Consider the following 17,451-nt stretch of genomic DNA (forward strand, 5'->3'; position numbering starts at 1 on the left):
ATATTTGAATGTGACAAAGTATTTATACAATTCAGATAATAGTTTAACTATTATTTTAAAACTTTTTCATCTATAATGATGAGTAGTTATTATTTTTTTATGTTTAGGAAATTATTGTTATCCTACATTTCAAATAATAGAGAGTTTATAGGCATGCACGTTAGTGCAGTTGAGATGTCCTTTTTTTTATACAAGTCAGGTCGAACATGGGTTGTGATATCTATGTTCCAAATAAGTTGGGTAGATTAACTCGTGTAGTTTTTAAATTGATCTCTTTGGATATGGACAACTTGCCCTGAATCCATTAAAGATGGACCATCTCTTTTGGGCCACGATTAACTATTCGGGTCATGGTATGAACAGTGTGCCTGCTCGAGGTCGAATCTCGAGCAAGAGTCTGGTTGTTTAAGCTAACAAGTTGCGATTTTACTGAGTCAAATAGTTGTTCGACTATCCGTTCTGAGTTGTTTTGATTCATACAGATCGGTTGGTTGGAATTGGAGCTTTCAGGGTTGAAGTCGTATTCTCGACGTGATTTGTAGCTCTATGTCGTCAAAAATCTCGACGTGATTGATATGTGTGTCATTTCAGCTATTCACGTGCTTTTTCATTGTTTTGGTAATTGTGCCTATCTTTCAAATCAGAATGAGATGATCTTTTTGTCCCTGTTAGCCATTTATATAGCATTTTTCTTCTCATTCTTCATCTTCTTCAATTCTTTAAAAAACTTTTAACATTCTTTACTCTTTCATCTTCATTGTCATTATATCTTTTGATTTTATTAAGTGTTCTTCATCTTCTATCTTTCAGGTTAGTTTCCATTTTCTTTTTCATTATATTTTTGTTATTGCTTGTTGTTTTTGTCTGATTGATGTTCTTATGATGCTAATGCTTTGAAGATGAATGGATGTTTAAAAAAATAACTCCAAATAAAAATAATAATTTTTTTCTTTTAGTTGCCTTTCTTCTGGTTATGGTTAGTTGTGTTGTGGGATTCCTATCCCGTAAGAGATAATGGTGCTGCCTTTGGTGCGGTGGCACCGTCATTGTCATAGCCATATGTGTAAATTTTGGATAATTAGTAAATAATTAACCAATAAATTAATTATTATTTAAAGAAATTAGAAAATTAAATTTAAAAAGTTAGAAGAGTAAAAATAATTAAAATACGAATTTTGACACTAATTTTAATAGTTTTAGCCCAAAATTAGACTAACAGATTGAATCGATTAGACTGAGTCCAAAGCCCATCATATAAAGCCAACAATCAGCTCCCTTCTCTTCATTAAAATGGAATCACATTGCAAGAAGAGAGATTGAAGGAGAGCTTTAAACCCTAACCCTCACTTTTACTTTCAATCCACTATATCTTTCAATTCAGAGCTCCGATTGACGAGTCGTCAGTGGCCACGCGTTTGTATCGAAATTCTTTTCAAAACCATATAAAAATTGTGGTAAGGAATTTGATATTTATGCTCAGTTCTTACCCTCTTGAATTTCATGATTTTGGGTATTATATGTTGAGGAATTTGGTGTTCTTGATGATTTAATTAGGTGAACTCTAGTAGCAGAAAATCACTGAGTTTAGTCCATTTGAACCGTGAATAATGGTAAGAAAACTTTAACCCTTGTGAATTGGTGATTTAGTGAGCCCTATATTGATTATTATGATATTATGTGAGTTAGATTATGCTTCTTGTTCTTTTGGAGTCTAATTTTGTGGTTTGGAACGAGATTCCGATGTTGGAGCTTGAGGAGTTGGAAGTTTGTGACTTGGAACTTGTGAAGGAGAGGTGTTTCGAGGTATTCCAAGTTTAGGGAGGAATCGGCTAATATATGGTTTTGGTTTCTCGTAGTTAATGTTTAATGTTACGTGAAAACTTATGCTAGATGCCATAGGATAAGTTTGAATGTGTTGAATTACTGGATTTGATGGGTTATATGTATCTATGTGTATAATGAGTAATGTGGATGAAATGTATATATAAAGGTGGTGCATGATATGTATGATAGAATTAATGTGTATATATGTGAAGTGTATTGAATTTTGTTGAAGATGAGTTGAATATGGAGGTTACAAGCTAAGTGGTTGGGATATTTAGTGAGTAAGAGACTAATATTTGGTGGTATATGTGAATATTGAGAATGATTTAGATTGTGAGTGGTTTGGTTTGTTTTGAGGATTTTGAAAAGTTAAATGTTTTGAAATTTTTGGTAAAAGCAGATTTTTTACCAATTTTTTCGAGCCATAATTTGACTTCTGGACTCCCAAATTTTATAAATTTGAATGGAAACTGGGTTTGCAAAGTCTACAGCGTTTAAAGAAGGGACTAAAACAATTTTTAACGAAAAAGTTATACACATTTAAAGTTAGGAGTGTAAAATTGTTTTTTTGGAATTTAGCAGCTTTTTTGCAAATTCTGATAGGTGCACGCGGATATGCACCCGACGTAGACCCCAGGCTCTGCCCAGACATCCCGCATACGCGGACATGTGCGTGCCTACGCCGAATGGGCCAAAGGACAGGCTCGCGTACGCGAGCAATGCTATGTGACGTGGGGATGTTTCCCTACCCAAGGACTCGCGTATGCGGATAAGTGACGCGTATGCGCACTTTTGCGTATGCAGATATGATATGTGTAGGCGAAACCCCTGTTGTCTGAAAATGTTGATTATAAGTTTTAAACCATTTCTCAAGCTTTTCAAATCCCTGTAACCCTTGTTTAGGGTCCGTTAGTGAGTTTTTAAGCTTTAGAACAAGGGTGAATAGGTTGAATGAGTTAAAAAATATTGAGAAGGATTTGCAGAGTGATAATAAAATATTGAATAAGAAGTAATTGATAAATATAATGATAATGATAATAATAATAATGAAATGTTATTGAATTATGAGATGATTAATGATGTTATTGCCTACGAAGGAAGTAGAGTAAGGTGGAGGATGAACTTGAACATGAAATTGAATATGATTGAGATATATGTTGAGATACCGGGTAAGATGTAATGGCGTTGTCCACTTGCTTCGGGTAAGAGATGGAGAAGAAGAATGATGAGAACTGGGTTTGATTATGAATTTGAATTAATATGAATGAATTAAAATGATATTGAGAATGAGTTTTTGTGAATGAGATACCTGGTAATGACACTAGTAGTAGTTTGTCCCACTTGTCCTGGGTCAATGATTGAGATACCTGAACAATGGCAGTTGTAGTGGTTTGTCTCACTTGTCCTAAGTCAGTGATTGTGACGCCTGGGCAATAGCAGCAGTAGTGATTATTCCACTTGCTCTGCGTTGAGTTCGTAAACACCCGCCTGGATAGTATGCAATAGTAGTGGTTCAATCCACTTACTTAGGGTCAAGCGGGTAGTATGCGAGGGGTTGTGGCTCAGACCCACTTGTTCCGTGAGGTGGTGTTTCTGTCTAAAGTTAGCTACTAGAATATGTCAAGTTGGCTATATAACCAATAGATGATATCATCAACCATATGGCATGCATACATCATATGCATTTATATATTTTACTTGAGTGTGCATTACTTTGGTTTGCCTAATTGATTAGTCATGATATCTGCTATTTGTTCTACTTGCTATAATTGCATTCTATCTGTGTTTTCTTTGCTTGTCTTGTTTGTCTTTGCAATTGAGAGATCCCTTATGTTGGAAGAGGTGACACTGAGGGTAGTTCCACCGGTGATTCGGAGGGTTGGAGGGGACTGGAAGTGAAATGCAGGTTAACGTTAGATTAGAACTTGAATACCTAAGATAGTTTTACCTAATTTCTGGTTTAGTTGGATCTTAAGTTTCAACCTGAGTGTCGAAGTTCTAGGATTGCTTATGGTTTTCTCGAAACCTTTTATATTAACTATGCAGACACCTTTACCATGTTGAGAACCCCTAGTTCTCATTTATACATATTTCTGTTGTTTTTCAGATATAGGTCGAGACGCACCTTGTTGAGCATTCTGAAAATTCTTGGAAGTGAAAAACTATTTTGGGACTTAGTGTTTGTATTTTGTTTATGTATATATTTAAATAGATTCTCCGCCCTGTATTTATGTTTTATGTCCCTCTTAGAGGTTGATATGGAGAAACAGGAGTTTATATTATAGTTTGAGTTATGTTTTGGGTTGTATATATATATATATACTCTGGCCGGCCTTAGTTTCATAGGTCAAGTCTGGAGCTTGATATTTGTATATTTTAGAACTCTGGTCCTTATGTATATAACTTATCCTTCTCTTTGATCTTTTTATCTGTTTTAAGTTTATCCGTACGAGTGTGACGCAACTTCTGTTACGCTTTTGTTTAGCTTCTTTTCAAGGCTCCTAGTTAAAATTTCTTTCAACTATATTATATAAGTATTTTTTTTTAGAGATTGTAGCGCCTCGCCACATCTGATTTACGTCCTAGACGTAAAGTTCTATGTGGTAGGATGTTACAATATGTGTTTACTATGTTGAGTGTTTTGCATGCTGCCATTGTTGAATGAAGTGAAGATGAATAGTTTTCATCTTTTGTCTTGGATTGTTGATGAGACTGACCTCTTTTACCAGTTATGTTACTCGTGTTTTTTCTTTTGTAGGTGCCTAACCTCCGTGTCTCGGTTTGTAGCGTTTAGAATGCTTCCTAATGTGCTTGAGAACCTAATGTGGGTAGATATAACATTTAGGAGTTCTCTCGATTATAGATAAAGAAACTTTAGAAAAGTTTTAACTTATCCATACCTTTTGTAGTGATAAGAATCTATGATGCACGGACACTAACACAGACACGGGACACGACACGACACGGGACACACCGACACGCGAATTTTAAAATCTTATAAGATACGGGGACACGTATATATATAAAATATAAAGTATTTTTTAGATAAATCGTAATGATATTTTGATATTTTATTGATATTGAAATATAAATTAATTTTTTTTATTATTTTTAATGTCTTATTTTAATTATATCAAGTATTTAAAATATTTTTTGTTTTAATAAATAATAATATATACCATATCTAAATTTATTTCAAGAATATATGTTAACAATAAAACTGGACACGCTGACACGTGATAGTATTTAGGTGTGTCCAAGTATGTCCGGCGAAAAATCTTTTATTTTTTATTAAGACACGGTTGGATACAACAAACACTGAATGTCGAATGAGTGTCGAACGAATGTCGTATCCGAAATGTGTCTAACACGCAGACACGGCAACTCAGCCAAGTATCCGTACTTAATAGATAAGAATAAAGAGAAAAATTACGATCTATTGACCTGTTAACCCGAGGAGAAAATGTTCTACCTTCTTCTCAACAACTCGGATCCCACTTTATTTATGTCTATGAATGTTTCATCACAGATTAGATAATAGGGTCTATTTTTTGACTTTGAAATGGATGTCCTTTTTGCTTGTAAGATTGTCCTCACTCAATTTCATCCAAACTCTTGAGCTTTTATGCATGGCTATCAAGTCCTATGCCCTTCCAACTTTCTATTTTTTTTTTTAAATTTTCTTTTATTTCTTTCATCTACGAAGCCTTTCAGTTTTTCTAAAAGACAGCAATAAACTTCTTTCCAAGCTCAACAAGATTGAAAAGTGTTTATTATCTTTGAAGACTCTTTTCATGATTTCAAAAATTGCAATCCCAAAAAGACATATATATTTTACATTAATTTATAGTGACATAGCGATTACGAAATTAAAATAGAGAATGTGTGTGTTTAATTTCGTTCACAGTGCCTTCACAATTGATATATAATGCACAAGTTAAGGGTGATAGCGTTTCTCAGCTCTTCATTCACCGAGCTCATTAACGAGAAGGCGGAGAAGGAACTGCAACCAATTATGGAAGATGATTTTCTCGTTGCAATGTATAAAATATGTACAACAGAAAATTATTACAAATTTGGTTGTTAATCATTTGTCACGTTACCTTGAAAATAATATGTTTTGCTTTTGGTTCGGAGAAATAAAAATTCTATGATTGTATGACATGAAAAGGTCTTGCGGTCCAGTCTATTGTACGGCCCATTAAGACCTTGAATGAGACCCAGGCCTAAACCTAAGTTGATGAACTAAAGCCCAAATGTGGCCCATTTAGTGTACGAGAAAAAAAAACGAATAAGAAAAGCGTGATTTCTTCGTATATATATATGATTTGGAATTGGAAACGAGCGTGCTGGGTTTGATGGTGAAACGACAACAGTGCATGCAGCTGAAGCACCGTTCACTGCTCAGTGCTCTCAGTACTCACACTCCCAACTCTGAACTCCGAAGACACAAATGAAATGACTGAGGTGTTTATACTGTTTACCCTTTACCCTCTCTTCTCTTTTTTCATTTAATCTTTCTGCTTTCCATTTCGTTATCTGTTTTAGATTTCAAAGTTTTTTTTTTCCGATTCTGATATTTGATTCAATGTTCAAAAATCGTTTAACCAAATGCTTTGAATGTATTCATTAGTTTTCCAATTAGGTGGGTTGGTCTGGAAGATGAGGGTTTCAGAATCGAAGCTACAAAAATTTATCTTTATGATTTGGCTTCACTGAAAATTTTGTGCTATTAACTACTACTTCGTATTCGTCGTATTCTTAACCTCGTAGTTTCTGAAAGGTGGGAGGGCAAGGTTCTTTACCTGCTAACTGCTGTGTGATCCTATTTTTTCTGTCATGTGATTATGAATGATCTCGTAAATAGTGATGAAAGGATGATATTTTCTGGCACATTTTTCATTGTAGAATTCAATATTCATACGCTATAAGCTGATGAAGTTAATTTATCTGATGATGAGTAGTGCGTTTAGTAGTTTCATTAAAATGGGTTTGAATGACATTGAATGCGTTTAAGCACCCCATTATCTGTTTAAGTATTTGAGATGTGTCTATAGTGTACTAATTTTAAGCTCTTAATAGGATGCAGATAGGTATGCTCGGAGATAACTTGCTTTGACATGAATGGGAATGGAAATGGGTAAGAAGAGTTGCAATAGCGTTTATGCTGTGCTCAACTGTGATGACATCTTGCATGATATATTGATTCGTTTGCCGCCGTCAACTGTCCACAAACTCATTCTTGTATCAAAAAGATGGCTGCGTGTGGTAAGCAGTTCTTCATTTCGCCGTTGCTACTTGAGGAAGTGGGGACAGGATTTTCGACTTCTGGGTTTCTTTGTATGCAACTTTTTGTATCTTGGAAGACCCCGAGATGGCTACCGTCGCCCTAACTGGGAGCCCGCCCTGCCGTTCTTATCCACATGTGAAGAGGGTGATGATTTCAAGCTTTCTGGAATCCTCAAACAACTTGGCTACTTCATTGATTGTTCCAATGGCATTATTCTTTCCGGTCGCCATCCAAAGACATATTTTGTGTATAATACCATGACCAAGAAGAAATATCAACTCCCGGAACCCCAGCAATTCTACAAAACTCTGTGCATGGCATTGATTGTTGAGGAATCCTTTGATGATGACCTCTGTTACAAGGTGATCCGTGCTAAATGTGAATGCAAACTTAGGGAACGCAACACTGTTTCCATCGAGACTTACTCGTCAAAAACAGGAAAATGGAAGCAATCCACTTTGATATGCTCTACATCTTTTGCACTGCGCCCAAGGACAGTTGGTATGGTGGTTGGTGGGGTTGTACACTGGTTTGCAATGTGGGGAAAAATTGCTGTTTATGATCCACGTCTTGGCGACAGGTATATAGCATTGGTTAAACTACCATCGGGTACTTTATCACATGAATACGAAGAGTGTGTTCTTGGGGAGTCTTCTGATGGTCTTTTGCAATATGGTCAGAGCAGTAACTTGGGTCTGGAGATATGGGTACTGGAGAAGGAAAGTGACAACCCTTCACTTTACTGCAACTGCACTCGGCTGAAGTATAAGTGGGTTCAAAGGTGGAAACTAAATTTCAAAGTGATATGGAAGAAGAATCCACCTTTGAGTACACAGTCTAAAGAAGCTCAGATACTATCATTTCTTCCTCGGAATTCTAAAACTGTCTTCATCAGATCCGGGTCGAGCATTTTTCTATGTGATTTGGGGAACAAAATGGTAGAACCAGTAAACTACCAAGGTCGTGGAGCTGCCATTTCATGGGAATCAAGCAAAGTAGTTCCTTGCTTTCTACCAGCTTGGCCAGTATCTTCTTTATCTGAATAAGGTGGAAATCACTTCTGTAGTGATAAACCTCTCTTTGTGAATAGATAGATGCAACGACTATGTTTGTCCTTTTGTTTTTATGTGGATTAGGAAAATTAAAGACATTAATTTATTGGTAGGTAGGTGTATCTGGCTCCATGCTGCTGTTAAACAAGAAAGTGAGAAGTTATTACTTCTAAGATCGTCATTCTGTTCTTTCTCAGCATAGAAAAATTGCAGATGAAACAGTCGCAACTCACTAACAACTTTAAACTAATGCTCTTTTAAAGATGAATATAGGAGAATGCTTTTTCACCCCCATTTTCGGTTACTTGAATGCAATATGGAATCTGGTTTTGTTTGCTGACAGCAGCTTATCTTGTGTGATTTTTATCTATATAAAACTGATAGCCTTACAACATCAAACTTTTTCATTAGTCAATTGTGCTCAAGATTGTAATATAGATAGTTCTCAGATTCATTTATATAAAAAACCTATTAATAGGACTAGTTTAATATATATGTTTAGAAGGGCTTAATCTACTGCATTATTGGCAACTTTATAGTCATAAGCTAAAAATACCTAACAAGAAAGCACTGAAAAGAAATGAGAATGTGAATCAGTTAGATCTGACACAATGCCATAATATGCAACTTTTTGAATTCATTAGTCATTACTGCATTTTGGTGAAATTCCTATATTTTCTAGTTACAAAATCTTATTCTAAGAAAATGTGCTGACAAGTGAAAAGTCCAAATAAAAAGGAGATGGTGAAGGCAAAAATTGTCACAAGCCTTTTAACCACACCCCCAAAATCTAGCTGCTGCAAAACCAAAACGTAAGATCTGCACTATGTCTCCCTTTTAAGAAACAACTAATAAATAAATTACGTATGTTAAATCAAAAAATAAATCAGCATCCCTCCATCAGTCTGCGCGTGGCAACAAGAAGCTAAAGCCAGAATTCTCACGAATTAATGGTGGGGGCTCTATATCAGATATATCTATCTGTTCCATCGACTTTGATATGTCATCAACAGAAAATGGAATGCTGCAAAGTAGATACTTCCAAACGGTTAATGGCAAAGGTATTGTAAAAAATTATCTCATATGTTTGAGACTAGAAATAATCATATCTATGACATTTCTGAACAAAATATGGCATACCTTGAATCATCATCCAACAGGAAAGAATTACTAACGGCATTATTTGAATCTTCAGTCATCAACACTCTCATATTGGATATGACCTAGATGAAAAGAAAAAAAATTGAAACAGAAAAGTTCAACATAGTTTTATACTTGACTTGTGGACTTAGTTTAAGAAATAGTTTGCTGTAAGAACTTACATCAGGGGACACACTGTGTGTGCCATACTTGTCATCCCAGTACATAGTACTTATTCGATATAACTGTTGTATACTAAGTACCTACAAATAGAAAATTCACAATTATAGCCAGGTATTTGGAAAAGTGAATTTATATGTAGAAAGAGAAAGTATTCACTTACAGGACATAGGTCATGACTTATTTCATCCAGCGTTTTCTTTGGTTTTTGATGTATGACCTAAATTAGTAACGGCATAAAATATTAGTACTGAATTCTTAACTTCTATTCACATGGTTCATAGCCAATATAGGGTAGAAATATATATAGATACCAGAAATCCTATAGCCTGTCTTATATGTTTGAGTTCATCCCAAGCTGAGCCTGCATACTGCATATTTTTGCCCCAAGAGAAATATGTAGGGAGAGGTTTTAAGTATATATGAAAGAACTGTGTAGTATAACAAAAAAACAATGTGAAATAGTTAATGCACCTCATCTGTTGCTTTATAACACCAATGCTCCAATTCAGCCAAACCAGCTTTCACATATTCTCCGTTGCTAAATGAGCAGCACTCTCGTCTTAAGAGAAGACTGTAAAGGAAAAACAAATGAATACACAAGGCATTAAACCTGAATTCTGATTCGAAGAACAGAAAACTACCACAAAACAATGGAAAACAGAACAAACTAACCTGTTGAAAAGTTGGACGTTGATGAATGAAAAAATTTGGGTGAACACCTTACGAACCAAGAATGGAGGAACCTGTCAAAATGAAAACAAAATCGGAAAATTTAAAGCAAGCTAGTTTAATAAAGTAACATAAAATAAATAATGCATACATAACACGGGGGCAAAATGTTGTTGTACTAACATGATTTGCTTTTAGAGTATTTAAGAAGTTTCCAAGGCTCTTAACTATCCCTTGCCAATGTGCAATCAAGGCTTTCTGAGCTTCGGTGTTTGCAACTGAACGTGATGATCCCTTAACCAAGCTTGCTCTGGATGTTCTTGGTGCCTGTCTCATATTGCATTTAAAAACAGTTACCCTTTGAGAAGAAACTTTGCAAATGAAAAAGCTTTATGAGCTTGTGAATGCATGCATGCATGATAGACATGTACATAGAAACTTGTGAATGAAGAAATCATCATACCTGAATGCACAATCCAAGCAAAGGAGAAATTTCTTTCTTCAAATTATCTCTGATCATTCCATATATCTTTTCCACATAAGCTGTAAGCTGCTGTTTGAAAAGCAAAGCTGGGTACTTAGCTTCAACTTGTCTTAATGCATCCACTCCACCATTCATGCCACCATTGATGAGAGAAAGGTTCACTCCCCCCGGTGCTCCACGGAAACTCTGAAACAAAATATAGGAAAATAAATCACCATGCTGATCTGAAGACGCAAAATTTTTAAATCTATTAGACTGAGAAGTTACACTTACTTGTGTCATCCTTCCAAAAAGAGTTGCTGATGAAGAACGACGGCGTTGAGGAGCCATTCCAGCTGCACCACTCGCTTTAAGGGTGCGCTGGAGTAACAAGAGAAGCGTAGAAGCATTGGATAACCAATAAGCCAAGACATCATTGTTCTCCTGTGTCTGAAGCCATATAAAAATGTCAGTGAAATGAAATCTGCTGAGAAAGAAGAGGAAGTTTAAAAGATAAATGTAGCACATGAAAATTGATGCATTTCACACCTCAATTGCATGCCCAATAGTTTGGATTATGCGATCGAAAACACTGGTACGCTCAACTTCAAACGATCTCCAATGCAATAGGCATTTGTATATGATACAGGCTGCAATTGGTCTATTTCCAGCAAAGCCTAAATGTTGTGCAACGCATCTAATGAGCAACTCTTGATTCTCTTGCTGTTTCTCATTCAATGACTTCTGTGGCTTATCCTCCATTTCAGAGGATTCTCTGTGGTTCATTGATGGACTATGCATCTCCTGGATGGTTCATAAGAAGATAGAGAACAAGTTAAAAATCCACATATGCATAATATACCTAAAAAAAGTAACAATGATTCGAATAAATTCAGTTACCAAAGATGGCTTAGACTCCACTGCAATATGTCCACTCTCAACTCTCTATCAAAACAAAATTAAAAAAAAAAAACTATATTAACAAAAAGTTATTTAAACCAACTTAAAGATTCATGTTGTTAATCCTGTATGGTGGTTCATAAGTTCATTAAAAGGACACCTGCATAATTGATCTGGAGCGGCCTGAGAGGAACTTGTTAGGAGACATGGACAGAGCTTGTTGACGTAGAACTTGATTCTCTGATTCTAAATTATGAATCTTCTCTTCCAGCCTAATCAAACAATTATGAGGATTTAGTCTTCTCAAAAAATTAAGGATGAATATGAGTCACATGATATTAACATTGATTCTACTGTTCATTATTTGTATTACCTGTGTAGTGATTCTTGGAGCTGACGAGCCTTCTTCTCTGTGTCTTCTAATTTGTGAGTCTTTTCTTCACTCGAAGCTTGGATTTCATTATATTTCTTTTCAAATTCATCAGCTTTCTGTTTCTCCGTCTCAAGGGAAGTCTGTTCAAAGATAAAGGCACAGGCAACACAAATTAGTTGTGATAATCATTAGGCACCTACATGAACTTAAGTATATCACTATGAGCATAAGATGATATCAAATTAGTCTATAAGAGTAGTAAAAGATTTGAAATGTTGAACATGGTTACCTTTAGCCTCTCAACTTCCGCTGTTAGTGCGTCAATCTTTGCAGTGTCTTCAACAATAACCTCCTTTTCTTGGATAACCGGAGTTGCTTCGATGGTAACCTTCTTTACATTCTCTCGCTCCTTGACAAGCAGAGCATTGGTTTCATCAAGTTTACCCTGCATCTCCTGTAATGAATTCTGCAGTTTCGATATCTCTTGTGCTTTAGACTCTTCGAGGTTGGTCTGCAGAATTCAACATAGTTTTCTTCAGGAGTTATAGTATGCATGATTATGTAAAGATATCAAAATAACAAAGTCCACCAACTTATATCTAATTGCAAAACAAAAAACACTCTCACCCGCAAACTTTTTTCTAGTTGGAGACGCCAGGTGAGTTCCTCCACCCTTTTTTCAAGTTTGTCCTTTGCTTCTTGAAGTGCACCAGTTTCTCTTGCAGCCTAATCATGCAAATCAAAAGATATGTCAACTTAGAGTAGGAAAAACAAAAGATAAGAAGCTTAACTATTTCATTTTTAGCCATTCAAAAAACCACCAATAAGAGGAACTAAAAGATCTGGGAGCACAGAAATGATGCTTGACATTCAGATGATGCCCATAGGGATTTGATATTCCCTTCTGTTGTTCACTACAAGCTTTATTTTGCATCTGTTTCACATGTTTCATGTACAACATAAGAACATAGTTAGAGAAACTTACCATCTTCAGTTTCCTGAGTTCTCTCCTGGCCATCTTCCCCCTCCATCTGCATTGTGCGACTATTGCTCCTACCTTAAGCCTCTTGTAATATTTAGAAGCTCTGTGGCACCTATAACGAGCCTGCCATATTTGGACAGAGATTTTAAAAACTGATCGTGCTTGTGGCTGGTCCTGATAGACATTACAATAGTCCAACTCAAATCATACCTGAATAATGATTGAGGCTTTAGTCTGTTTTCTAAACTTGAACTCTTTAAGGGATGCCACTGCCCTTAAAGCTGTTTGTAAGGTAAGAACTGATGCGTGGAGTTTCCTATATGATTTCCTAGCTTCATATCTGCGAGCATGCTTCTGAATTTTTATTGCAGCTGCTTTCCGCCTCATGTTCTGATAAAGTTTGCATGCAAGGTTTGCTGCACAATGTATCAGGCTTATTAACGTATATACATTATTGCTTAACCATAGGATATTGCAGCTATCATAAAAAAACGGTTTAGCTGTTTAACTTGTAAAAAACCTCACCTCTGCACACAGACTGCACGAATATGGTCTTCGTCCGCAATGAAAGATAATGTTGTCGAGCTTGATAGGTTCGTACACGCCGTTGGATAGTTTTTGCTGCATTGCTGAGTACTTGAGCCCTACGAGCATCTAGTTCAGCCATCTGACCTGCCCTTAGGAATACCTTTGTTTTTCCAATCTACAACAGTTGACAAATATAAAATGAAGTCCGGCCATAAATGTCAATTAAACATATGCCTTTTTTATGATTGTACAATAGTCTTGATAGTATTCATGTATAGACTTATAGGTGAAAAAGGCACTATGAATTATAAAACATATGGAAGTACCTGATATCCAGCAAGCCCCATTTTTTCTAGAATCTTTTGGCAAACAACCTTCTCATCGTGGCTGCCACAGGTGAAAAAACATAGCAGATCAACAATATTGTCTTTGGTAGAAAAGTATCTGGAAACATCAATTCCAAATCTTCGGTTCTGACACAAAAGATATGCTACAAGAGTTCTTACTGTGAATCTGCGATCTCCGGGGCGAGGAGGCTAAACCGATGCATAAATTCAAAGAAAGCACGCCGAGTAGGGTAGCCCGCGCAACTAATTCTGATTGCCTCTAAAACACCCTGCAGGGAAAACAGTTAGAGACAACTCTGAAGAAAGGCTAAAATCATGAAGAAACTATGGATTTATATTTGTACAAATCATCATTCAAGGAAGGAGATAAAAAGAGAACAATCAAAGCATACTCACACCACAACGAAGTTGTTGCATAATGTTTTGATTCTCAAAAATTGCAGGCTTCAGGAGGTTGTTTGGTTTCACACATCTAATGTAATGAGGCTCTGTAGAGTTTAATGTATCCATCAGTGACTGCAGTTGTAGCTGCACCATTCAGGATACCAACACAAGGTTTATTAGCTTCCATATCTACAGCTCTATTTTGATGGAACTGACATGATCTTATACATATATCGATGCAATAAAAGGTAACAGTGTCCAAGATTTTGATAATGAAAACTAGAACAAGAGTGATACCTTAAAGCGAGAACCAATTGAAGAAAATTTGGAAGATTTTGATGTCTCTTCTGGAAGTGGAGGAAAAAGGCCAGCTACAAAAGAACATTTGGAAGCACCCAGCAAATCTTGATACTCAGGGACAACATAATCCTTGTTTTTGTCTAGAAATTGATCAGACTGGTATTGCACCTGCATATTAAGGACAGTTAGCATTAAGAAGAAAAAATGTCTCACTTTGCTGAAGCTTCTGATATGAGAATAAGTCATACCTCGCCTGCATAATGAGAAATAGTGAAATCTGTCCGAGACAATTTTGGCTTAATGAAGCGCTTATGATTCTTAAATGTCTGATACAGTTTGTTTGAAAACGTTTCATGTGTTGACTTTGGAAACATGCTGAAAAACCAGGGGAAAAGTGAGAACGAAAAAGCAATTGGACATGTTATGTAATTTGGAACTTCAGATTCAAAGCACAGACAACAATGGATCAAATCATTTTTGCCACCAAAAACGAATACAGAATCACCATAGCAAGCCATGAACTTATATCAAAAACAATGTCTTACCAAGCTTCATCAAGGAGAGCAATGATTCCACCAGGTTTCTGCAAATGAAAAAAGGTTTTATTTAAATTGACTGCTTATAAACTCAATAAGTGAAGTGTAAGAAGAGAAAAACAAAAACAACCTTTTCAATAAGGTCCAAAACATCTTGGTTGTCAACAAATTCAATGTAGCTCCAATTGATCTCCTCCTTTGTATATTCTTCTTGTTCCATTTTAAATACGTGCTGAAATTCATAATCAAAACCAAATTAAGAAGGGTTATAATAGTCGTAAGCATTTTTTCTAGAAGTGGTTATGGTGGTCTGAGACTTTGCCTGATTGAAATGTTGCTGCAACTTCTCATTTGTGAAATTAATGCAAAACTGCTCAAAGCTGCAGAGCATGATAGGCTGAAAATGAGTTACAAAGAATTGAAAACAAGCATAGGGTGCTTTCAATATCTTCCATTAATGAAGTCTAGTGGATGTACTTCTAAAACTACATATTACCTGTTGGTTTTAAAGCTTTCAAAGCCATAGATATCAAGGACTCCAATCAAACATTTAGAAGTCGTGTCTTGTCCGATCGAATTGTTAATCTTGTCCACCAACCTAGTAACAAATTAAACACATTAGTGGAGCAGGTTTTGAATAGCTAGAATTTGATTATATTTTTTTCTTAATTACCAGTCAAAGAGTCTAGAATATATTGTTTTCGCCAAGCCATCTCTGCTTATTGCTGCGCTTGCCGGATCGAGGCTCCGTTTAATAACTTCCTCTGGGGTGATCATCACACGCTTCACTAATGCATCTTCCAAACCAGCAAGATCACACCTGATCAAGTGAAAAATACAGTATAACTAAAATCATCTTAAAAGTAATTGAGAATCAAGTTGACATAGGAGTAATAACTCAATCTTACATGAGAAGCTCAGCAGTGGTTTTCAGGTGGAATTTGGCTTTATCATCTTTTGGAACAGATGAATCAGCTTCCTTTCCTTTGGTAAACGCAATGTTACCAAGATGAAGAATAGCAGCAACTACTCTGAAAATTGCTTCCTGGCAAAGACGCAATGATAATGATTCGAATTGTTCTGTCAAGAAGCCAAATTCATTCTTTCCAAAAAGAGACACATTATAGATACCTGATCCTTTTGGCTTATTCCAACAATGTCCATAGCTCTTCTAGTGGCAAGATACTCGCGAGCATCGCTTATATCGGCCAGTTCATAACATTTTGACTGATTAAGGTAGTGAAATGTTTTAGGATGTCCTAATTTGTATTTCTCAACTTCCTGTTAGCAGAAGAAATTGCAACGAGTTTACATAATGAAGCGAATCGTAGCAACTATAAGTAGATTAAGTGCGGCGCAAGTTACCTCCTGCGGTGCAGCACAGAGAAGATAGAAGCAGTGGTAATTGCGTTCAGGATCATTTACTTGACAAACCCTAGATCTTTCTAGAAGGTATGTTCTAATGGCTGCTCCTGAGATTCTTCCATTCTTATCAAATTGGATCTCAACGAATTTACCAAATCGACTCGAATTGTTGTTCCTCACAGTTTTAGCATTTCCAAAGGCTTCTAACACTGGATTTGACTGCACTTAGATCCAGTTCATTCAAAAACCCCAAATGAGTCAAAATTCAAACATAAAAAAAGAAAAAAGAAAAAAAGAGTGGTTTATTTGCATCGTACTTCAAGAACTTGCTGTTCAACTGTTCTTCCTTCGGTGGCAGCCCTTCCTCCTAAATAAGCAAGGTATCGCATAAGCATTTTCGTAGTTTCAGTTTTACCGGCTCCACTTTCTCCACTGACAAGAATTGAATTGCTTTTTCCTTCGTTAATCATAGCCCTGATTGATAACAAATTCATGAAATCACCACCGAATTAAACAAAATATAAATCGAATTGTGATGATTAATTAGGTACGTAACATACCTGTAAGCAACATCAGCAACTGCAAATACATGAGGGCTTAATTCACCAAACGGTGCTCCCTTGTATTGTTGCATCATGTGTGCATCGTAAATGTGAGGTAGCCTTTGGAATGGATTTATAGCAATCAGAATGTTTCCAGTGTATGTCTGCCATGGCAACAACAAGATAGATATAGATCTTAATTCTTATTGATCGATGATGAATAGAAATTGAAAGCCTTAATTATTATTACTTACATATATTTCATTCAATTCATATCTACTTTTCAAGTTCTGCAAAACTCCAGGCTCGTGCAGATACGAGAGCTTGGTCATATCATCCACTCCGCCAGCAGGAGCTTCCATATCCTTGGGATATATCTTTGATAACTTTGCAGTAATCTGAGGTCCATGCATGCATGGTTGTGGTTAGAGAAAAATAATAATAATTAATAGAAAGAAAGAAAGAAAGAAAGATAGGAACCTTCTTTCCATTGGATGTGGCGACTTCAACATCCTTGCCAGTGATTTTAGAAACCTGTCCATCGAGCCAAGCTTCGTCTGGATCTTCAACCCA

General features: G+C 36.1%; 2 protein-coding genes across 3 annotated transcripts; one reads left to right on the forward strand and one right to left on the reverse strand.

Annotated features, from left to right (window-relative positions):
* Positions 1-6,175: 6,175 nt before the first annotated feature.
* LOC107492024 (F-box protein At5g03970) lies at positions 6,176-8,362 on the forward strand. Of its 2 annotated transcripts, none has more exons than XM_016112985.3 (2): positions 6,176-6,291; positions 6,907-8,362. In XM_016112985.3, the coding sequence occupies exon 2, from the start codon at positions 6,949-6,951 to the stop codon at positions 8,158-8,160; it is 1,212 nt and encodes a 403-aa protein (XP_015968471.1). In that variant the 5' UTR covers positions 6,176-6,291; positions 6,907-6,948; the 3' UTR covers positions 8,161-8,362. The 2 variants fall into 2 exon arrangements, with proteins under 2 accessions (XP_015968471.1, XP_015968473.1); XM_016112987.3 differs by having other exon boundaries at positions 6,182-6,291; positions 6,914-8,362.
* Positions 8,363-9,066: 704 nt separating this feature from the next.
* LOC107492022 (myosin-11-like) lies at positions 9,067-17,255 on the reverse strand. Its single transcript, XM_052263293.1, has 35 exons — positions 17,133-17,255; positions 16,897-17,042; positions 16,654-16,810; positions 16,337-16,555; positions 16,103-16,252; positions 15,880-16,016; positions 15,645-15,791; positions 15,468-15,569; positions 15,294-15,351; positions 15,102-15,203; positions 14,981-15,018; positions 14,684-14,810; positions 14,433-14,603; positions 14,148-14,279; positions 13,911-14,020; positions 13,731-13,791; positions 13,402-13,579; positions 13,087-13,292; positions 12,880-12,999; positions 12,522-12,620; positions 12,184-12,405; positions 11,895-12,034; positions 11,682-11,793; positions 11,522-11,566; positions 11,171-11,425; positions 10,916-11,071; positions 10,622-10,828; positions 10,342-10,485; positions 10,162-10,232; positions 9,961-10,060; positions 9,801-9,857; positions 9,650-9,706; positions 9,489-9,569; positions 9,307-9,389; positions 9,067-9,190 (listed from the first exon to the last, which is right to left on the reverse strand). Exons 1-35 carry the CDS (start codon positions 17,238-17,240, stop codon positions 9,067-9,069), a joined length of 4,422 nt encoding a protein of 1,473 aa, XP_052119253.1. The 5' UTR covers positions 17,241-17,255.
* Between the last annotated feature and the right edge of the window lie 196 nt (positions 17,256-17,451).

This window comes from Arachis duranensis, chromosome 6, assembly GCF_000817695.3.
Source record: "Arachis duranensis cultivar V14167 chromosome 6, aradu.V14167.gnm2.J7QH, whole genome shotgun sequence".
NCBI lineage: Eukaryota > Viridiplantae > Streptophyta > Magnoliopsida > Fabales > Fabaceae > Arachis > Arachis duranensis.